This window comes from Odontesthes bonariensis, chromosome 4, assembly GCF_027942865.1.
Source record: "Odontesthes bonariensis isolate fOdoBon6 chromosome 4, fOdoBon6.hap1, whole genome shotgun sequence".
NCBI lineage: Eukaryota > Metazoa > Chordata > Actinopteri > Atheriniformes > Atherinopsidae > Odontesthes > Odontesthes bonariensis.
This window is the reverse complement of record NC_134509.1, coordinates 25,203,927-25,227,465: the sequence shown is the minus strand read 5'-3', so window position 1 is coordinate 25,227,465 and position 23,539 is coordinate 25,203,927. Positions and strand designations below refer to the sequence as shown.

Sequence of the window (23,539 nt, the reverse complement as noted above, 5' to 3'; positions counted from 1 at the left end):
CAGGCTGGTCCTCATCCTCAACACGCACTTCTCTCTTTCAATCGCGGAAAATATTTGGATATCTGGATTGAAGCAGCAAACATTCAGTGTAAGAGTTTAAAAAACCTACTTTATTTGATTCACAGCTGCTAGTGTTTTGACCTCGACAAACCCAACTACATTTTTTTTTTTTTTTTACGGCAAACTCGCTTGTTTGCTATGGGTCGGGACAACATTGTATTAAAAATATAATATATTTTTATAGGACTTTTTAATGTGTGATTTTATAAAGGTGCACGTGATACCAACCTTTCGTGAATTCTTTCGGTTGAGCTAATCTAACGCGACGCTGAAGCTAGTGTGGTACCCACAAAATAAGTATTTTTGTTGAGATACTTTTATTGTTTTATTTTCTCTGAGAGTCACTTTTTTTTGTTTATTGCTTTTGTATTATTTTATCATATTCTGTCTGATTCAGCATAAGTAGCCAAGCAGACACACGGACATGCTATTGCATGAGATGGCCACTAGTTGGCAGCACTTACTGGCAGCGTCACCTGGACTCTTTGCAAGGTACCGCGAAAGAAGGGCTCATAATCCAGATGAATGGAGAATGAGCAACAGTTGTCCTGCTTTGCTGATTTCTGTCTGATTTACAGGTTAGTTACTCACCTTTTTCTGTGACCTCAGCTGTTAATAAGCCAATATGAATCCCTGGTGATGTGTTGTCCATAAGCCAAAAGTTCGTCAGATGTGTAATAAAAGTGAAGTGTCACAGTACGTGACGATTGTAGCGGTGAAAATGGCGTCCGACGCCGTGTACTTTCATTTGTTTCTTTCGGCTCCTGAACATTTGCGGGTTATTACTGTGTGTGTGAAAATCAGTTGTGTGTGTGTATAATACATTGCTTGAAGGTTGAACCTAATGCTAATATACAGTTTAAAGGGACATTATGTAATTTCTTCCCCCATCTAGTGGTGCAATTTTATTTTGCAAAGTTGAATGAATTTGCTCTCTAGCGCCTCACGTTTTCAAATGTGCGCTGCAACTTCTTGAACTACGGCAAGCGGAATGTGTCAAGATTCAAGAAGCTATAGCTTCAGACTCAAGGTCCATACAAACAAAAAGAAATCAAGACACACAGTACAAAGGATTACATAACACACATACAACAACACTATAAATACAGATGACAGATAACATGTCAGATAACATAACATCTCCTTTGGTGTGCAAGCAATGCAATTAGTCATATTCCGGGAGTTACCGGAAGTGACGTCGACGCAGCGTTAGCATTAGCAGCGTTAGCAATAGGAGCATTAGCAGCGGTAAATAAACTCCCGGTAAACTTACAAACTTTCTAATGCCTCGTTTTGTGAGTTAAGAGCCTATGTATACTACGGCAGAAGTTTGGTAACAATCAATGCATTATTAGTGGGATAATTTACGAGATAAAATCTATTTAGCATTTTTTTTTTTTTTTTTTTAAACTTTATTAGTAAATCAACAAAATAACAGTTTACAAATGTGAGCATAACCACAGCCATTATAACGAACAGCCTTGCCACTCTCTATTAAGCCCCATTGTACCGGCTTTTTGGCTGCAGTTCCACCAGAATTCCACTGGGGGCGTCGGTGGAGACCAGAATGAATGGGGCCCTATGGAGCTAGATGCTACAAATGGTCAGTTTCACCTAAGTCTCCTCAAGAGCGCTCAGATTTGAATGTAGTTTCTGAGAGCTCAACATGGGTTTCAAGTCAAAAATCTACTGAACGAGTACATATATCCCTTTGATTTCTTACAGGTTGGCTTCTTGTTGTCCACCACGCGCTAGCATTGTGCTAATGACAGCGCTCGACCAGAATTACGACCAGAGGCACCGCTTGACGGCTGGCTCCATACCAAGCGACAACAGAATTAAGATGGACTTTTTCCGCTTATGTTACCACAGCCTAAGAATCTGTGATGTTACCACACTCTTACTACAGCTCTTCCTTGAAAACGCTGCTGCCTTTGAGACCAATAACAAGCAGGATTGTTGCCGTAAAGCGGCATCTCCGGTCGTAAGCTATGTATGACGTCATATACACTTCAAATCCTTTTTTTAAGCAAATGAGTGGCTCTAAAAATCTAAAACTCAGCCATGGGTATTTTCTAAACATCCTCTTTCGAAAACAACATTCGAATTACTAGAGAAAAAATTATATCTTGAGATAAGGGCACGAAAGGGCGTATAGCTCCATAGGACTCAATTCATTCTGGTCTCCAAAATTGAGCGCCCCACGTGGAAAAAGGGTGGAACTGCAACCAAAATCGCCTCGTTGGAAACCGGAAATGTACCGTGAGTGGCGTATCTGTACTATTATAGAATCTGTGGCATAACGCCAAAAAGAAGATAGCCAGGGGCAGAGTGGTGTAAAAAGAGAGTGGCGACACTCCCATAGACTTCTATTGAAAGAAAGGAATGCGGAAGTCACGTGGGTCACGGAGACGCCACAGTTCCAAACAACGGACGCAGCTCCGTTAACCTCAATTGCTCGTCAAGAACAATTACTGGTAAGTTAATAAAATAACAGCATTTTAAACGTTTTTTTACATTTTTAAGCATTATCTATCAGAAGTATACTCTTAGACATCGTTATTTTTACATTTGGTTAGCATGAAATGTCGATGTTGATGTTAAAAATGGAATGGATTTAGGGACCTAGCTTAAAGCTTGGTAACGGAGGCTAACGTGAGGTAATTAACGTGATCATTTCACTAAAGTCCGTTAACTTTTTATTGTCAGGTGACATTGTGTAAAGTTGTTTTGATTGTTAGGTTTTAAAACATTACCAAAATACTATATATTTAATACATTTTTGGTATTTCTGACGTATTTTCTCCGGTAAATTGATTAAATTACTACATTTTTGGCATAGTGAGGCATTAGCTGACTGTTCTTTAATTAAAGACATGGTTGGTAATCCTGTTCAGAAACACATTTTGTAATACAGGGTGAAATGGTCCGTCTATCCTGAGAGAAATCTATACAAGATGTATTTAGAAAAAGGGACGAAAATAATCAGACCTCTGTGGCAGCTGCAGGACTGAGAAAAAGCTGACCAATCCGAGATCAGCGTCCCGCTGATCTCGGATTGGTCGCCTACAAAAAACCAATCAGATGCCTCTGCTTTCTGCCTACGCCCCCCTCTGCCGGCTCCCTGCTCCATGTGCGCACGCGGCTTTGGATGAAGCACTGACGGAATGGGGAGGGGGGGTGGAGCTTAGAGGAGGGGACACTTTCGAATCTTGCTAGCTCTCTTGCTAGCTCTCTAGGATTACCTACCATAGCTTTAAGTAAGTTTTTTTCAGCATGACTTTGCAGCTGTGATAATAAATTTATTAATTTCTCTGTTGTTGTCAGGGAGGTCAGCAGATGTGGTGCTCGCTGCTGCCATGGATCAACCCTTAGGACTTCAGAACTTTTCTACAATGTCCAAACCCTTGAATTTGATCAAATACAGTTCATTGTTGCAGATTAATCTACCCAACAGTAGAGATAGCAGTAAAATAACTTCTTTATTAAGGCTTGTTTTACATGTTCTATGATGACATTTTATAATAAAATGTTTGGTTTAAATCTGTTTTGTTTATTTTTTTCACAACTGACACATTTATTTTGTCATTAATATGGTTTTAACCAGAAAAAAAGTTAAATTCATATTTTAATCCATCCATTCATTATACCCGCTGAATCCGTCGATCGGGTCGCGGGAGGGGGGGGCTCATTGTCCATCTGACACCAGAGAGAACAGACAGACTGAATGACATCTTCTACAGATAGAGTGTTTGGGACAACAGGAGTAAATCCTGGGAACAGACAGTAACATCATGCTCTGTTGAAGGATGTAGATCTGATGGTAAGCTGGACCACTGGCATGATTCAGTATAAAGGAGGACGAGGTAGCTGCCCCCTGCTAGCATGCAGGGGTACCCTCTACGATTTAAAATGGTGATAAATGTGTCTCTGTGCTCCAAAAAAGAAAAACGTTGATTAAAATACATAGTCGGTGAAGTGATCAATGCACATTATGGGTCAATATTTACCGAAAATTGCGTCGTAAATGTTAAAGTTATCGTTTTTGTGCTCCGTCCCGCTAAAACCCGTTCAAACTGACTGACAGCGCTGTGATGTTTGGAACTCCGGAGGCTCACATGAACCACGTGACAGCCCTAGCGGCGACTTCAAAGCGTGTCGCAACTCTGTATTACTCTATAGCTCTGGCCAGGGGGAGCAGAGGAATAATAATAAAAAGAAGAAGATGATGCACTTACAAAAAGAAAGCTAATGAACACAAAGACATATGTGCCAAGGAATAAAATCTATTTAGCATTAACGGCTGTAGGCCTGGTGGGGAAATCGCGATTCGAAGTGCTTTATGTCCCTCTCGGCACTTCGTCGTTTTTCATAGACCAGAAGGACATGGCAGCCTCCATAGAGCTTACCTGCTCTATGTAGATACAGACAAGTTATTCTTCACTCAGGAGGATAAGTGAGATTTTTGACAGAGATCATTTTACACCAATGAGGACTAACTTATGAATGAATATGTTGATTTGAGCAAATAAATGACTTAATTTATTACATAGTGTCCCTTTAAGATCGAGTTAAAGGGTTAAAGCGGCAAGCTATGAGCCAGCTATGTTTGTTTCAGTGTGTGTAAACGGGAAATAGTTTAAATGCAAAGGAGATTTATTCTGTTATACTAAGTAAACACTTAATATACCTAATGTATTTTATATACAGTTATATGAAGGGAATACTCTTTCAATGAGAGAACAGAGATGATGTGTGTAAGGGTGAAGTGCATACATGATTGATGATAGACAGATGACATGATAAAAAGGGAAAATGTTTATCTTTGGATTAATACAAATGTTGAAAAGTGTATTTCTTGGAAATATGTAAAAACAGACATTTAATGTGAATGTTGTCTAAGATGGTTAGTCCTAGCGCTTTAATGCAGACAAAATAACAGAAATAATTACTGGTTGCAGTGAAAAAGTTAAAATGAATGTGTGAATAAAGATAATCCAGATGAATGGAGAATGAGCAACAGTTGTCCTGCTTTGCTGATTTCTGTCTGATTTACAGAAAACTCCTATCAGAGGGTTATCTATATATCTGCCAGCGGCGACCAAGCCAGGACCCGCTACAGATTCTTGGGGGCTCGGTCCGGGATACTTCGGCGCCATCTATAGGATTGGAAGCCGAGTGATGTCAATGATACCGCTGACCAGCAACTAGGAGACAGGGCTGTCACTCGTAAAGTCATCATGTCGTATGGTGGGAGGAAGAGCCTGATGTGGGACATCAGGAAGAGCCTGCTCACCATGTCAACTGACGAGCTCTTTCGAGTTGCCAAAGCGGTGGATCCAGCGTTGGATGCGGACCAGTCAGAGCTTATGGAGGGGGATCAGGAGGTATATTACGACCACATCAACTCGTTCATGTATAGTAAGCAGTTACTGGAAACGGAGGACGAGGGAATGGTCCAGTTGCTGATGTTAAAAGACGCCATTGATGAGGTAGTGAAAGATCGTGATGACATGTCACTGCTAAAGGTAAAGGGAGATTCTGACTTACATACTGTGCAGAGTGGTGAAAAGTTTGTTGATATTGTTGGTTTGTCTGATGGTTCTGTCATTATCCAAACACCTGAAATCACCACAGGCACTCACATGCAAAGTCACCACACACCCATTTCAGTCAGTACTACATCACCTAATGATATTACTGCACCAGATTTTGGCTTAAGTAAAGCTACCATGTTAAATGCACCTGACCCAGCTAACGCTGATTTGCTTAAAGCACTTGCTAGCTATGAAGAGCTGAGCAAGAAACTCATACAGCGTATACCAGCACACGCTATGCCGCCACAGACACATATGCCCCCGCCCGCTGTCCTGCCCAGTCAGCCGAGCAGCAGTCCACCGGATAAACCTACCGTCCAGTCAGCTCGTGAGGGGCTGCTGTCCTTGAGGGAACTCAGCTTCATACCTAGGAGAGAGTTCAAAGTGCAAGGCGGTCAGGTGGGTGATCAATCCTCGGACATCGGTTACAATAACATATGCAAGCAAATTGAGGATGGAATCAGGGAGGGATTTTCCGATTCAGAGATTGTTCGCGGGGTGCTCAAAATCATAAGACCAGGCAACTTCAAAGAGATGTTAATAAACAAAGATGACATAACGGTGACCGAAATCAAAGGGTTTCTCCAAACTCACCTGAGAGAAAAAAACAGCACAGAGTTATTCCAGGAGTTGATGTGCACGAAACAGGATGAGAACGAGACACCACAACAATTTCTCTACCGGGTGATAGGTTTAAAACAACGCATCCTATTCACATCAAAACTGGCTGACACTGACATTAAGTACTCTGCAGCTACAGTACAAGATGTTTTTCTGCACACAGTTTACCAAGGCTTTGGACACAAACACACTGACATACGCAGAGAACTCAAACCTTTGTTGTCAAACAGTGGGGCCACCGATGAGATGATCCTTCGTCATGTGATGAAAATCACCAGTGAAGAGAATGAGAGAATGAAAAGACTGGGCTCTTCTCGCCGACAAACTGTAACAAATGTACACAGCGCGGAGCTTGAGCCTGATGGGGTAAAGAGACTTAGCCCAAAGTCAGAGAGTGTAGAGTCTAAATCAAACCAAACAAAACCAGATCCCCTGAGAGAACTCACAACCAAGGTAGAGGAACTCACCAGACTGGTCATGACCATGCAAAACCAAAATCAACAACAGCCATCTCACAATGGGCGCCAGTACAGTCAAAATAGGACACGATTGAAACGTGAAAAACCATATGGTTGTCCAAGCTGTGTGGAACAAGATAGACAAGACTGCAAACATTGTTTCATATGTGGGGATGAAGGACACCGTGCAGCAGGCTGTCTACAACGGTCAAGGAGACAGGGAAACTTCAACCGGCCACTGGAGGGGGGACATCTAGTGACCGAGCCTGGAAGTAAGTCCCAACCGATAAGTGAGGAAAAAAATGACAAAACATGCCCCTCCTCACCCTCGACCCCAGTAATGACAAGCACACAAAGTTCCCGCTCCCAAGTAGCTCAGGCTCCTCCTCAACTAGCACGTGTAGCTAAAGCTAAAGCTGTTGCTAGCCTGATTGGGAAAAAGGCTCTAGTACAAAGCTATCTGAATGGTTTAGCCGTCACCTCATTGCTCGACTCAGGGTCACAAGTCAGTATAATCAGCCATAAATGGAAAGATGAATATTTACCTGACCTCAACATCCACCCGGTGTCTGAGATCTTAGGGGAGGAGGAACTGAGGATCATTGCAGCAAATGGTGGTCTCATTCCATATGATGGGTGGGTACCTATTACAGTGAACTTGCCAGGGAATTTGGACCCCAATCTGTCCATTAGTGTCCCATTCCTCATCAGCAGCTACCCCATGGATAGACCCATGCTCGGCTTTAATGTTTTGGAAGTGCTAATTTGTGGCCAACCAGAGAAGCTAGTGCCAGTACTTGCTAGCCTTCTTAGCAATGCCATATCTGTCCCCAGTGAAAAAGCTGAAGCCCTCGTCAACTTTATTCAGACATCAAAGTTAGTCATGCAGCAGGGACGCGTGAGAACAGGGGCCAAAGACATCATACTCCCAGCTGGTCAAGTGTCATGGGTGAAGTGTCGAGTCCCAGCAAACATGGATGCCTCTACCTGATTAGTGTTGTTCGAAGCAGATGAAGACAATCTGTCGTCTGAACAGTGGAATGTAGGGCCAGGTTTGTTACAAATCCAGAACCCAAACAAGCCCTATGTCACCATTCCAATTGGTAACGATACCAATCATGACATCACTATACCGCGCAAAACAGCTATAGGGATCCTGCAGCATGTTGAAAATATTGTGGAAGCAGATATCCTGGACAAATCGCAGCCTGTCGCGATTGTCAGCGAGGTCACCACCACTCATGTCAGCAACTCAGATTCCCCTCTGTGGCACCCACCCGTAGACCTCGACCACCTGGAGGAAGAACAGCAGGAGGTTGCTAGGAAGATGCTGCACGAAGAGTCAAACGCCTTCGCAAGGGATGGGGATGACATTGGATGTATCCCAAATCTGCAGATGGTGATCAACCTCAAAGACGATGTCCCTGTGCAGAGAGCGTACACATCCATCCCCAAACCACTGTTTAAAGAGGTAAAGGAGTACATTCAAGATCTGATTGTAAAGGGATGGATTGCGAAATCTAAGTCCGCTTATTCTGCTCCAGTAGTGTGTGTGCGGAAGAAGGACGGCAGTCTACGCCTCTGTATAGATTATCGCCTCCTAAATCAAAAAACTGTACCTGACAGACATCCACTTCCGCGAATACAGGATTTGACAGACACGCTGGGTGGGTATTCGATGTTCAGCATACTTGACCAAGGTAAAGCTTACCACCAGGGGTTTGTAGCAGATGGTTCACGTCATCTCACCGCCTTCATCACTCCCTGGGGGCTTTACGAGTGGAAAAGAATCCCATTTGGACTTTCTAATGCACCTGCAGCGTTTCAGAGGAGCATGGAGGAAATGTTGGGGTCCCTGAGAGACGAGTGTTGCGTTCCGTACCTTGATGACGTACTGTGCTACTCCAGAGCCTTCAGTGACCACGTGGAAGTGATCCGCAAGGTTCTCCAAGCACTGCAGCACCATGGGGTGAAGCTACGGACGGAGAAGTGCAACATGTTCCAGAAGGAGGTTCGCTATGTTGGGCGCTTGGTATCAGCTCAGGGAGTCCGAGTTGACCCCAAAGACCTTGACGCGGTGCTGGCTTTAAAAACCAAACCACTTCAAACAGTTGGTGATCTCCGTTCCTATGTACAGGACTTTGCTAAAATAGCGAAACCACTGTATGAGTTACTCCAAGTTAAGTCCTCCATGCCCCAACTCCCTTCACGTCACGGCAAGTCCAGGGGTCCCCAACTCCCGTCCAAAACACCCATTGAGTGGAAAGCTGATCACCAAAGCACCTTGGAAAGGCTAGTCATTATGCTAACCAACCCCCCAGTCCTTGCGTACCCCAACTTCGAGGAACCGTTCGTCCTACACACCGATGCATCAGAGAAAGGGCTTGGCGCAATCCTCTATCAGCAACAGGATGGGAAATTGAGAGTGATTGGATACGGATCACGAACTCTGACACCAGCAGAACGGAACTACAGACTCCACAGTGGAAAACTCGAGTTCCTGGCTCTGAAGTGAGCAGTGTGTGAGAAGTTCAGGGACTATCTCTTTTACGCTCCACATTTTACCATCTACACTGATAATAATCCACTTACCTACGTCATGAGCACCGCAAAACTTAACGCAGTTGGACATCGCTGGGTTGGAGAATTGTCAGAGTTCCGCTTCAACATCAAATACAGACCTGGAAAAAACAATATCGACGCTGATACTCTCTCACGCATCCCACTCGATATTGACAACTATGTGGCAACATGCACTGAGGAGCTGTCTCAGGACGTGCTGCACGCAACCTGGGAAGGAGGTAGGGCCGCTCAGAAGAAAGATGTAGCATGGATAGCTGCACTTTATGCCTCCTCTGTTGATGTAATGCCACAGCCTCATCCACTTCTGCCTGAAATAAGCCTTGAAGATCTGGCAAAAGCCCAACGCGAAGACCCTGGGATAGGGGAAATAATAAAACTGAAAGAGACCAATAAAGCTCTCACTGATGAGGTCAGAAGGTCAGTGGGTGGCCTCACTCGCAAGCTCCTTCATGAGTGGAGTCAACTACATTTGGAGAATGGAGTTCTGTACCGCTGGACGACAGAAAGAAAACAGTTAGTCCTACCTGTCAAGTACCGGTCAGTTGCCCTAAAACACCTCCATGACAACATGGGACATGTTGGTACATAACGTGTGCTCCACCTCGCCAGAGAACGTTTCTATTGGCCGTACATGAAGAGATATGTCGAAGATTATGTCACCAGAAAATGCAGCTGCATAAAACAAAAGAAACCCTCCACACATGTCCGTGCACCGATGGGGGGCCTGACCTCTGCTTCCCCTCTCGATCTGGTCTGCATCGACTACCTACATCTAGAGAAGAGCAAAGGAGGCTTTGAGTACATTCTGGTAGTAATCGACCATTTTACCAGATTTGCTCAGGCTTACCCAACCAAAAACAAATCGGGACAAACTGCAGCTGAACGAATATACAGTGACTACATACCTCGTCTTGGTTACCCAAATCGTCTCCACCATGACCAAAGACGCGAGTTTGAGAACAACCTTTTCTGAGGTTTATCTATATATCTGCCAGCGGCGACCAAGCCGGGACCCGCTACACTAGCAAGCTTCCACGCTTCCAGGGAAGCACGGAGGGGAGGGGCTGTGTGTGTGTGTGTAGGCTATGCGAGAGAGACGCGAGGGACAGAGAGACGGAGGTAGAGACGGAGGTAGAGCAGGGAAATGAAATGCAGCTTAACGAATACGAGTATTTTTTAAATAGCGTTAAAAAAAATAATAACGAAACGCAGTATGTGGCGGCCGGTGTTTAATCTGTGGCGCACCACCACGAATTAGTCTATGTGTGGGAAACACTGGACTCTCTTCCACTCTGGAGTTGCCCGCGGTGAGAGGCGTAGAGCAGGTGTGGGCATACTTATGCCCCCCGGCTGTGCGCCTGTACATTGGGGTTTACCCCGGTAGACGAGAGGGTAGCCTCCCTCCGCCTTAAGCCTGATTTATACTCGGAAACCAGGTCGTCTGCGTGTGTGTCGCAGTTAACGCAGACACTACGCAGACACTCTGGTGAACCCCCTCAAAATTGTAACTCACCGCAGACAGTGCCGCAGGGAGGAGAGAAAGGAGGCCTCTGATTGGTCAACTCTACATCCGCTCTACACTATGCGTATTTCCGGTTTGCTAACCGGCTGACGCTAACCGTGACGATTCTTTCGCCTCTCTGCCAGCTCCAGTAGTAGCAATATTTCTTCTATTTCTAGATCGATCAGCTGCATCTCAATCAAAGTGCGCATTCGTCCAGTCGCCATTGTTGTTGAATGACCTCCGTAACCGTTAACACCCACAATCCTAGCTTGTTCGTGATTGTCCCTCTTGCGTTGTGGCGTGGGATTAACATAGCGCAGACAGCGCTTCAAGGCATAAGTCAAAAATAACTGCGTCGTGTCTGCGACAAGCTCACTGCGACACACTGCTGCGAAGTATACACGAGCCTTTAGGGTGGGGGGACGTGTCCTGACTGTTGTTTGTGCTTATGCACCGAATAGTGAAATTATCACGTCAATTACCTCACGTTAGCCTCTGTTACCTCAAGCTTTCAGTTGGTTCCTAAATCCATTACAAATTTAACATCAACATCGACATTCCATGCAAACCAAATGTAAAAATAACAATGTCTAAGAGTATACTTCTGATAGCTAATGCTTACAAATGTAAAAAACGTTTAAAACGCTGTTTTTTAATTAACTTACCAGTAATTGTACTTGACGAGCAATTGAGATCAACGGAGTTCCGTCCCTTGTTTGGAACTATTTGCGTCTCCATAACCCGGAAGTGTCGTCCGCCAGTTTTTACAACGGGAGTCAATGGGAGTGTTGTTTTATTCATTCAAAAAGCGTAAAAAATAGTGGGAAATAAGTTCTACACTGTACAGCATGTCATGTGGTTTACCTGCTAGTTAAACTTGAATTTCTTAAAATAAATAAAAAAGAAGGAAAAAATGACACAGGAGCATTTGTCATCAGTAACCATCTTTAAACGAAAAATCTTCAGGCACCCAACATCCTCCAGTATCAAAATGTACTCATCTATTTCTAAACGGTATCCTCACAGATGATTTTGAAATTTCCCTGCTGTTTTAGAGGACATCTGTCTCTGAAACTTTTGCAGGCAGTTTTTCAGACATAATGGTAGCAGAATTTCCCGTTTTTATTCAAACTTTAGAGATTTAAAATCTCTTTTGGGTGTACAGGCCAAGACAGTCAGCTGCTCCATCGTGCGTATTACACAACTGCATCCACATCATTTACGCTAAAAAATACACATAGAATATGTTCGTATTGCATGGTTAAAATGCAAACCATGACAACAAACTGTCCATCCATCCATCCATTATCTTCCGCTGGTCCGAGGATCGGGTCGCGGGGGCAGCAGCTTGAGCAAAGAGACCCAGACGTCTCTGTCCCCGGCCACTTCCTCCAGCTCTTCTGGGGGGACCCCGAGGCGTTCCCAGGCCAGCCGAGAGACATAGTCTCTCCAACGTGTCCTGGGTCTTCCCCGGGGCCTCCTCCCAGTGGAACGGGCCCGGAACACCTCACCGGGGAGGCGTCCAGGAGGCATCCTAACCAGATGCCCGAGCCACCTCATCTGACTCCTCTCGATGCGGAGGAGCAGCGGTTCTACTCTGAGCCCCTCCCGGATGACCGAGCTTCTCACCCTATCTCTAAGGGAGAGCCCAGACACCCTGCGGAGGAAACTCATTTCGGCCGCTTGTATTCGCGATCTCGTTCTTTCGGTCAATACCCACAGCTCGTGACCATAGGTGAGGATAGAAACATAGATTGACCGGTAAATGGAGAGCTTCGCCTTCTGGCTCAGCTCCTTCTTCACCACGACAGGCCGGTGCAGAGCCCGCATCACTGCAGACGCCGCACCGATCCGCCTGTCAATCTCCTGCTCCATTCGTCCCTCACTCGTGAACAAGACCCTGAGATACTTGAACTCCTCCACTTGGGGAAGGATCTCATTCCCGACCCGGAGAGAGCATTCCACCCTTTCCGGCCGAGGACCATGGTCTCAGATTTGGAGGTGCTGATTCTCATCCCAGCCGCTTCACACTCAGCTGTGAACCGCTCCAGTGAGAGCTGGAGGTCACTGCCTGACGACGCCAACAGAACCACATCGTCCGCAAAAAGCAGAGACCCGATTCTGAGGTCGCCAAACCGGACCCCCTCAACGCCCTGGCTGCGCCTAGAAATTCTGTCCATAAAAATTATGAACAGAATCGGTGACAAAGGGCAGCCCTGACGGAGTCCAACCCTCACAGGAAACATGTCCGACTTACTGCCGGCAATGAGGACCAAACTCTGACACCGGTCATACAGAGACCGAACAGCCCATAGACAAACATATACATCAAAACTAAAAGACAATTTAAGTTATTTTGTAAACATCTTAAAATGACATGTTCTGTAAAGCCCCTTGCCCTTTAATTCGCAAAACATTAAGTTAGCATTCAAGTCAAACACAGCTCTTACTCAATCTGTGGAGCACTAAAACTTCATTTAATGTGGTTATATGGGTATAATTCTACATCACTGTCCATCATCAACATGATTATTTTCCTTTAAAACCAGAAATCATTGGGATCAAATCATCACCAGTCCCTTTCACGAGGCAGTCTGTACGGTACGCCTAAAAGACTAAAAACATCCTTCTCTGTCAGTGTAGGAAGTGGGGTGCCACCATGCACCTTCACGCTACCTTGACGGACCACATCTTTGTTCAGCGAGTGTTCGGATAAGCTCATATGCTTCGTCTTTGCCAGGGCTCTCAAAGAGCGGTTGAAGTGTGCCGACCCTGTGAAATACATGAGCGCGCAGGCAAACTCTTCGTAAGGCACTACGATGACGTCCAGCCGGCGATGGCGGTGGCCGGGTCCCGGCAAACGGCACACACCCATGTACTTCTTCTGCTCTCCGTTCTCCTCGTGGCTCACCAGGTCATCTGTCAAAAAGCCTTGGAAATAAACAGTTGATGTTTTTTTTCCCTCCTTTATCCGAAAGAAAAAACTCAATCAAATCGATGGACCTTACCACTGTCATGAAGGATCTGCAGCACTTTGCTGAAAATTCCCTTGTGGGACTTGCCATCCGGGTGAGATATTAGCACATCAACATCTCCACATGTAGCTTTTCCCCGACGGTAGGAGCCGCAGGCCATCGCCACAAGGCCTGGGTTGATGGTTTGTGTAGCATCCCTCACCTGTATGAAAAATAAACAAACCAATAAAAACTGATGGAACCACAAGATACACAGGAATGCATAGTAATTCAGTTTGATCCCCTTTACTCATCAATCAAGGCCAATAATACACTGAAACATAATCTTTTTCAGCGCAAAAACATCCCACCCCATAAAAACACAGTTAAAAGCACAATTTCTACGTTTTCTCTTCCTTTTACTCTAGTAAACAACTTAGCTTTTAACTGTTTCCAGACAAATACCGGGAGGTATGCTTGCTAAACATATTATTTTGACATGCCTGAGGGAATCACACGTGCTTTTGTCATCATATCATGTGCAATCTCCATCTGGCGGTTTTAGAGGAAAAAAGAAAAAAAAAAAACGGACATTTTCAAAATGAGAACAACTTACATACTTCACTTTGGAGTGAACAGGTATCTGGCTAACTTAAGACGCAGCATGTTTGAGGATTTACTTTTCCCCGTTGAGATGCTCCGCTCTGAGAGTCAAGTCTGTTTTCACCATCATCATGCTGTCAAGGAAAGCTGACTCAAATTGTTTCCTATTTCAGGCCTCAGTTTCCAAATTGCTGATTGTTCGTGGGGGAATCATCTAAATTCTTTGCAAACTTGGCTAAACATGTTGAAGTGATGAAAGGAGCAAAGATATTTCAGTCAGCATCACGGAAAAATACAAGCTCGTGGTGTCACAAATGAAGATTCATTACCACTTTCTCGATAGCTGTTGCTTCCTCTCTGGGCATTCGGTCTAAAAAGTCATCGTAGTGCTTCAGTCCTATTTTCTGAGTGTTGTTCAGGTGGGCTTTTGTGCCGATGTCCTCCAAAGTGCGAAATCCCTGATAGAAACATCACATGTTTGAGGAAGATTTTCAAAGAACATTTACATTCATCTCAGACACCAACTTAAATTGGAATAAGTTATATTTGTGAATTTGTTTAAGAGCGCATTTTCAGTAAAAATAAAATATCTAATGAGGATGAAACACTCCCTGAACGAAGTTTTAATAACAAAACCTTTGATAATAAATCTACATATTAATTAGGATCCAAGGTATAATGTTCCTTACAGCGACCTAAAATGATTCATTTAGGTAAATACATGTGATCTGAGCAAATTACCAACACAGAATAAAACAAGGGTGAGTACACCTCTGTGCAATATTACTTAAATGTCCATTTGTTACCAATTGTATTAAGTTAAAGTCGAGTTCCTCTTAAGATCAATTGGCAGTAGTAGAAACTCAACACTATAAAAGTTAATGTACCCTCTGATGCATAACTGAGTACAGTTATTTTTCTGAACAGCCGATAGTAATTGCATGAACATATTCAGAAAATTACTAGAAAACCCTTGAGAACCCTCTCAGGTTTGGACCTATGGGCTGAGGCTATCTGCATCCTGGCTTCACATATAAAACGTAAACCTGGCACTGAAAAAGATTGCGTTCACAGATGGCAACATGAATGCCTGTGAATACACCAACATCCTGGCTAAGACGACTCCTGTTTTCCAAGATGTAGAGAGTGGAAATATTCCAGAATGACAACAATGTAAAAAGAAGAAAGACGTGTCACTTATGACTTGGCCAAATATGCCGTAGGACTTGAATCAAATAAACACCTTTGGGATGTCTTAAAGAGAAGGGAAGACCAATACAATCCTCAGCAAAGAGACAAAGAGCAACTGTCGACCAAAAGGAGGATTGAGTCTGATATACAAAAGCGGGGATTCGAGTTTTGAATCAGAGCAATGAAAAGTGTACCGACTATTTCTGCAGTGACCTAATTTTTTTTTTTTTTAAGTTTTTTCTTTTTAAAAAGGCTAATCTAAATTATTAGCTCTGAATTTTTTTATAAGAGCAAATACTCTAGTGTTAAACTCAAAAGTCACAGATTTGTAATGACTTGATATTTTAGTGATACTGGACGAGGGTGTGCCGACTTCTGCTGAAAAACTAGATACATCCCCTTAACACACAACATAAACTCTTTCACAAGCATCTCTTTTATTTTAGAGTTGCGACAACAAAAGTTTTGAGCTTGAAGTTTTACATTTGTCAGTAATCTCTTCAACAATCCATGTGCTGATAGTATAAATATATCTTTGGTATAATAATAATAGAAATACTGGCACAACTTGTATCATGCCAAACTCATTTATCTGTTACACTCTACTCCAGAATACATTCCTCTCATCTCACGTATATTTTGAGGTGATAATGACTGTGTGGTTTTTCACCTGTTGGTACCAAAGTTGAGCGGTCTTTGCTCCTGCTCCCCAGATGTTGGTGAAAAGCTCTAAAACTGGCACGGCCTCCCCGATGTGATCCAGCTTCCGCAGGTGGCCACTCTCCATGATTTCCTCGATTTTGTCAGCCATGCGTTTTCCTATTCCTGGGATCTGACAAGCTTCCTAAAACCAATGGGAAAAAGTTGGAAATTATCCCAATATGATGACAGAAGATATCTAACCAATAACATGCCCGACATTACATTTATCTTCTGAATTAGGCCACCTGGTACGATGTAACAGGCTTATGGTAGCTCTTCAGTGCGTTGACAGCCTTGGAGTAACCCAGTGCCCTCCACTTGTCCCCCTGATGTGTGTAGGCCTTGGCCAGCACTTCAAGCTTCTCTGTGATGTGCTTGTTGAAGTTATTACTTTTAGACTGGGAAGACTGGGCGCAGACCCACTTCCCTGAGACTGGTTTCTGAGTAGCAGCGTCTGGATCGGGGTTTATGCTGGAGCTGGGAGCTTCCTCTTTGGGATGCTGGCCAGAGATGAGAGCTTCGAGGTCACTTTGAGAGACGCCGTCTTCTTCTCCTCGTATTTCCTCTTTCCTGTCTGGAACTGTCTGCATGTACAATGTCGAGTGAAATCATAATGACAATCCAACACGCACAGACTGCTTTCATGTTTTTTTGAGTATAGTTTTAGTCCTTTAGAACAGCAAATAGCAAAGCTGTGACATTGAAACCTACCAGGTTTACGGTTTCCTCTTGCTTGGTTTGAGTCACTGGTTCTGTGGTAGTTTTAGCAGCAGGTTTGACAGTTGGCAATTCTTCTTTTGTGTTCTCGTGCTTCGTTTCTGAGCCCCTTGATGGAGAGCACAAGTAAATATTTAATTAAACTGATAATCTAGATTGTTTAATACGAAACTGACAGGCTGATGTAATTTCACATTATCAGACAGAAATGGAGGTGACAAAAGCTATAAGACATTAATATTCTAAAACATTACGAATAAATTACGAACCTCTTTGATAAAAGAAGACTGTAGCTGTCTACGTCCAGCAGTTTCTTCTCACTGATGCACAAGCTCAACCAAGTGCATTTCACCAGATGGACACCAGAGGGCATACAATCCACTTTCAGCAAGCGCAGAGCCCTGTTGCTGTCCATGCCGTCACCCACAACGACATGAGTTACACTGGGACTCAGTGTATTCTCAGTTTGTCCTCCATTCTGCTGGATTTGTCGTTCGAAGATCTGGCATCTGGCATTCCCAATTCCAGCAGGCAGAAGGTAAACCGTGACTCCACTGAAAGTATTTCCTGAGGTAGAGGTTAAAATCAGCTAATACATCATATTGTATTGAGTTTGGTGACTAATATGTATCCATGTTTCTCTCAATCTATTGCTTTTGCATTTCCTAGCATTATTTTTTCTAACTTATCTTACGATTGCTTCACTTTAGGTCACCTCAATGCATAATAAATGAAAATAAAGTAACAACCTGTGACATCACACTCATCAGGTTTCCTCTTTAGTGGGGGTGCATCCTTTCCCTGTAGCGCTTTGGCCCTTTTAACTTTGGGGAAAGCTTTCACGATCCCGTGACGAGGCTCCATCTTGTTTGCAGAGAGGAGGAGCCCGTGGCCTGTGGCACAGAAGGGGATTAGGAAGTTTTCTTAGGTTCTGCAGTATGAAACCGGGAAAAACAACCACAAATCTGGAGCACCAGGTGAAAAATTAGTTTACATAATTTCCATTTCAAAATACACAAAATAAAAATAAGAAAAGATTGTTTGGACTTCTATAAATTGTAGGCTAAGACCTTTTTCATGGCAGACATTTTGACTTGAAATCTTAGAAGAAGCACAGGTGTTTTAATGAGGGCTACATTCCACTTAGAGGAAGTTCCACAACTAACCAGCATGCACAAATGCAGAGGTGGAATGCAGCCCTCGTTACACTTGAGTATTTGTTTATATATTGCAAGTGATATCACGTGGGTATGAACGAGATACTGCATGTTGTTCTGATATCGTGCAGCTCTACTTCTAACAGTGTTTAAGTATGTGGCTCATTCACACTGTACAACCTGCATACGAGGGAAAATGCCCCACAAACTAGAGCAACAACGCTTCTAAAAATGTTCAAAAGCTCTTCTAAAACATACTCTCCATTTTAAAACTGCGTTTAAATTTGCGGTGAAATATTTCATGATCACTCTTTGCCAACTCGACTAACCCTCTCAGTTCACATAAGATATCCTTAAAAATTCTCTTAACTTTAACTAACTTATACAGATTTTAAACTTTTAGGTTTGATCCAACTAGGTATATAATAGGAGCTAAAAACCTCGCTTGTTGGGCTATTTTTTAGTGTCTATTTTCAAAATAAGGATCCCTTGATTTATTTCTTTTAAGTATCATAATAGAACAAGAGATACCACAGTACTCATTCATTATTTAAGAATTTATCTAATTAGCAAATATTACAATTTTTTTCTATTGGCAGCAACATTACACTCAGTTGCTTTATTTCATGAGGAGGTATTTGCACTGTGTTGACTTCAAGGTTTTGTACTGTATATTCAAGTAGAAAAAGTGTCAGTGTGCCTATTTTAAGCCAAGTCACTAAGCAGTTTATAGCGCTTCAAAAAAGGGCAACACATTAGTTGATAACTATGCAGTGTTAGCTAGCTTCTTTAATAAAAAGGTAACGTTAGAAACAGCAGATAATCCGTATTTAGACAGTTTCCGTTGTGATTTTTACTCTATATTTGTATTCCTCCAACGTTTCCTAATATAACAGAACAATCAAAGCTGAAAAGTCTTTAAAGTGTAAGATTTAACTCTTACCCCGGTAGCTCTGCCCCGGTTGGAACCATACGTAGAGCAACAGTATTTAATTCGAATATTCACTTCCGGGTCAACATATCCGTTGAGTTTGCTTAAGAATTATCCACACAGCTTCCGGAAAGTAAATATTGAATTATGTTCAAAATGATAGTTTTGATGATAAATTTTGACCAATAAATACTTTCATATTTTCTTTTTTTTTCATATTGACCCCAGTTGCTGTGGTTACCGGCTGAGTCCGGAAGTAGCTTCAGAGAACCCTTTCTGGAAACATGGCTGTGCAAAGCTGGATTGATATCTTAAAATCTTCAAAGAAAACGGCGTTGATACACGACGGTAAGCGCAACGAGGATAATTTTGCTTGAAATGAAAATAGTTACTTTCATCATTTCTCCAGAATTGCTTTAGTTTTGCCGTCGTTAAGTTTTTAACTTCCTCAATTCAACTTGTTAGCTAGCTTTTAGCCAGTGTCACCAGGCAACAAGGTGGCACAACTGATCTTGTAATATATAAGCAAACTTTTTTTTACACGTGTTTACATATAGTTTCAACAGACCGTTGCCTCATACAACTAAATGAAATAGTGTAATGTGATTCACTGTTTCTGGGTGTCTTAAATGAAGCTCTGCAAATTGTGATATTTTAGTTAAATTTTTCAAAACATATTTCAGACACAGAGTCTAAGATAAAACAATGGTTTAGAAAAGGAAAAATCCTTTTAATTTATACAAAGCCCTTATTGGCCAAGTTTCTAAATATCTGGTGAATCCTATTATTCCCTCTCACCCCATAAGACCACGTCGCAGTGGTCTACAAGAATTTCTAGGACTATAGGAGGCAGAGCCGTTTGTTTTCAGGCTCCTCACCTGTGGACGCAGCTGCCTACCTGGGTGCAGGACACAGACACCCTCTCTTCTTTTCAAATTAAGCTTAAAGCATACACCTTTGAAAGTAACTATTGTTAATTCGTTGATATGCTTGTGACCGACTTGTTTCTTTATAACTTTGTTTTGTTTGTCCTTTGTATACTTTTAACTCTTCTGTTTTAATCTTGACTTCTTGCTTTTATTTCTATTTGAATTGTTTTTATGAGTGTCAAAATGTTGCTTTTGCTTTGCAAAGCACTTTTGGTTACACTCGTGTTTGAAAATGTGTTATATAAATGAGTTGTGTTGAGCTGTACTAGTGTTTCTAGAACTGGAAATTTCTTAAAAACAGTTTGAAAAGTGCTTACTCCCTCAGCAACAAAAATTTGGCTTGCACTGTATCATCTGTTCAATAATATTCTCAATAAGCAAATTGAAGTGTCTTTTGGCTTCAGATTTCTGCAATTCGACTAAGTGTGTGAGTATTAGATGATGTACAACATATCCTAAACAAACGCATACTCACTCCATCTGTACATGGACAAAACTGGTGAAGAGGTTTCCTTGAGTTTCCTTGTTCATACATCATGTGGTTTTTTTCTATGAATATGAATGTGTGTTATTATTAGATTTTTATAATAAATTTGTCCATGCTTAGCTTGTACTTAACTAACAAAACAGCTTTTGTGCTGAAATACTTTGTCAAAGTTTTTCATTCAGTTTGAAATAAGACATATTTTACATCTTACTGTTCTGATAGTTATTACATATATTAATTTGTTCACCCTCAGGGAAAAGGAAGATTCATTACCTCTTTACAGATGGAAAAGAAATGGCAGAAGAGTATGATTTGAAGACAGATGAACTAATTGGTAAACAACAGATTTCCTGTTTCACTCAGCCACATAAAGCTACTAATATCTACATTTCAAGACACGAAATTAGTTAATGTTTTATTAAACATTTTGTGCATTTCAGTACGAAAGTGGTGCCATAAAAGCACACTCGGAGTTCAGGGCTCCTGGCAGGTAGAGGTTGGGGAGCCACTTGTAAGCCCTGCTGTATCGTTGGACTCTGATGTGATCAAAGAGAGCTTCTGCAATGTGGGTTTTTTATTATTAAATTGACTCTGAATCACATTCAAATTATTGGGTCTACAAAATAAAAATGATTTTGTTTGTGTTTGTTTGATTCCACAGCCTGTGCTCATGCGCAAAGACTCAAAAACCAGCTTTCAATGGAGGATTCGTAACCTTCCCTACCCCATAGATGTCTTCAGTGTTTTTGCAGAGCCGTCTGAGAGATGCATCGTCATAAAAACCTCAAACAAAAAGTAATTTGGCACTGTCTGACCATCCATTCAGTTGTAATACTTGTTGCATGCAGTCCTTGTGTACTCCCTATAGATGGCACTGTTTACAATACATTTGCCTGTGCCGCAGCTTTGTGGCGGATCTTTGACATCCTTCCAATTTCTTCCCAGGTATTATAAGAAGTTCAGTGTTCCTGATCTTGATCGAAGTCAGCTGTCACTGGACAACTCAGCTCTCAGCTTCACACATGCCAACAACACATTGATTGTCAGCGTAAGTCTCACAAAACAGTCAAGGATAATTTAATCAATACCTCCAATGATTTTTAGCTTACTCATTTAGTATGATCATGTAAGAATTAAAGGTTGATCCGTAGACCTTTGTTCAAATGTTTGGATAGAATGACCTACATAGCATTGTCTGTTCAAGATGAATGAAGCAAAAGGGTTAAAAGTTTTTTTGATATCCAAAGAAACCCTCCTAAAATCTCTAAATAAAATTTTTAAAGTATACATATTTATGTAATATGTAGATTAAACATATTTAAAGTATTCTATGCAAAGCGTGAGGACAAAGTATTTTGTCTTTCAGACAAACTGTTTTTCATATCTAGTTATTTCTCCTTTTGTTTAATTTGCTGTGTATTTTTTGCTGCCTTTAAAGTGTTGGATACCCACAAGAAGAATTGAATGATTTTTCTTCTGTCTCATCTAGTACAAGAAACCCAAAGACATCTTAACCCTGGAGCAGGAGCTACTGAAGGAACTGAAGAAAATGAAGGGGAACACTGAAGGGGATGTCGACTGCAAAACCCAGTGAATTATGACTGTGAGAACGAAGAAATGATTCTGAGCTGCATTTAAAACAGAGCTTTTTAAGTCGCATGTGAGCACTTGTTTACTTCTCTATAATGGATCCCCTCGTTGAGATTCTCAGTGCCTTGTCACCGGTTTAATGCTTCTTATTACGATCAGTTTTCTGGAGTAGTTAATGTTCAAGCATGTCCAGCCATTTCCATTAGCTGTAGACATTGTTAATACAATATGTCACATGCATCTTTGATCTCGTAACGAGATTAACAAACTTTGTAGGATCTCCTATTTCGCCCCCAAATATTTCTCTGGCAGAAGGCGAATATTTAATTGCATCGGAACTGTATTTGTTTTTGCTTCTTATCACCATACCTACAATGGAGCTATTTTTCTTTTCTCTTTCTTTTTTGGGGGTGGGAGGGGTCCACATACCCTACCTCTTTCCTTTCACCGATGTCCTTGTAAAACACTCAAAACACACAATGCTTCATCCCTGTTCGTTCCGAGGTCACAGTTACGAAGACATCCCATTTGTGTTAAATGAATACCCTTATGTTCCTTGCATGCAGTCGGCCACCCTGAAAGCCATCTCTGAAGCTAGTTTTACCATTTCCCCTTTCGACAAAGGGTCACTCGGACTAAGTGGCCGCCAGCTGAAATGCTGCAGACTCCGAAGAAATAGAGGCAGCCTTAAAGTTGAATGTCACTTTTCCACTGTTTTATTTTGATTTGCTCTGACATTGTCACCTCACAGGCAGAAATATGAAGTCAGCATTTGATATCTTTGGCTTGAGTACATCTTTATGTATACACTGTATGAAGTACAAGAGAAAAAGTTTTTAAGTGGGATATTTGTCTACTTTCTGACCACATTCAATTAAAGGAAACGCTCTGTTCAGTTCGAGATATTTAAACACTGGATAAAAAAAAAAAAAGAGTGGTGCTGTTTAAATGAGACAATGGCATTTAAATATAGATTGTTCCAGCCTTGTGATTCCTTGCATTTTTCACCACTTGTCCAAACCCAGAGAGCAAGTGCAAAAAGCAGAGACAAAACCACAGGTCTCTCACTATTGTGCTTTGTCTTATTCCAGATGGAAAGGACAGGGTACAAGAAAACATTTGAAGCCCATCAGTCCCATTGTTTTGTAGGATTTTCTAAGGGAGGGAGGAGGAGGAGGGGGGGGGGGGGACTTGACAGAATTTATTTTTTTATTTTCAAACTGAAAAATGACAAAAAGATTGCAGTTTGGCTTTTAAGAGCTTCAGTGTTGATTCTGCTTGTTTTCTAAACTCTGCTGTAGAGGAGACACACTGAATATAAGAGTTTTGCAATCATGTCTAAAAGTTGGCTATTTTCTCTCATTATCAACGGTCTTGTGAGCTCGAGCTGCTGTCGCTATATATATATATATCCCTGCAGCAGCAAACACCAACTAACAAATTGAACATCCAGCT

General features: G+C 42.2%; 2 protein-coding genes across 4 annotated transcripts; one reads left to right on the top strand and one right to left on the bottom strand.

The window, feature by feature from the left end:
• Positions 1-13,281: 13,281 nt before the first annotated feature.
• On the bottom strand, positions 13,282-19,143 carry poll (polymerase (DNA directed), lambda). 2 transcript variants are annotated; one of them, XM_075463662.1, is made up of 9 exons: positions 19,091-19,143; positions 17,740-17,883; positions 17,260-17,557; positions 16,985-17,099; positions 16,519-16,857; positions 16,242-16,415; positions 14,710-14,838; positions 13,832-14,000; positions 13,282-13,754 (listed from the first exon to the last, which is right to left on the bottom strand). In XM_075463662.1, the coding sequence occupies exons 2-9, from the start codon at positions 17,852-17,854 to the stop codon at positions 13,393-13,395; spliced, it is 1,701 nt and encodes a 566-aa protein (XP_075319777.1). In that variant the 5' UTR covers positions 17,855-17,883; positions 19,091-19,143; the 3' UTR covers positions 13,282-13,392. The 2 variants fall into 2 exon arrangements, with proteins under 2 accessions (XP_075319777.1, XP_075319778.1); XM_075463663.1 differs by lacking the exon at positions 19,091-19,143 and having other exon boundaries at positions 17,740-17,902.
• dpcd (deleted in primary ciliary dyskinesia homolog (mouse)) lies at positions 17,414-23,075 on the top strand. 2 transcript variants are annotated; one of them, XM_075463667.1, is made up of 8 exons: positions 17,414-17,528; positions 17,866-17,967; positions 19,307-19,426; positions 20,748-20,828; positions 20,935-21,059; positions 21,156-21,289; positions 21,440-21,542; positions 21,984-23,075. In XM_075463667.1, the coding sequence occupies exons 3-8, from the start codon at positions 19,363-19,365 to the stop codon at positions 22,086-22,088; spliced, it is 612 nt and encodes a 203-aa protein (XP_075319782.1). In that variant the 5' UTR covers positions 17,414-17,528; positions 17,866-17,967; positions 19,307-19,362; the 3' UTR covers positions 22,089-23,075. The 2 variants fall into 2 exon arrangements, with proteins under 2 accessions (XP_075319782.1, XP_075319783.1); XM_075463668.1 differs by lacking the exons at positions 17,866-17,967; positions 19,307-19,426.
• The last annotated feature ends 464 nt before the right edge of the window (positions 23,076-23,539 follow it).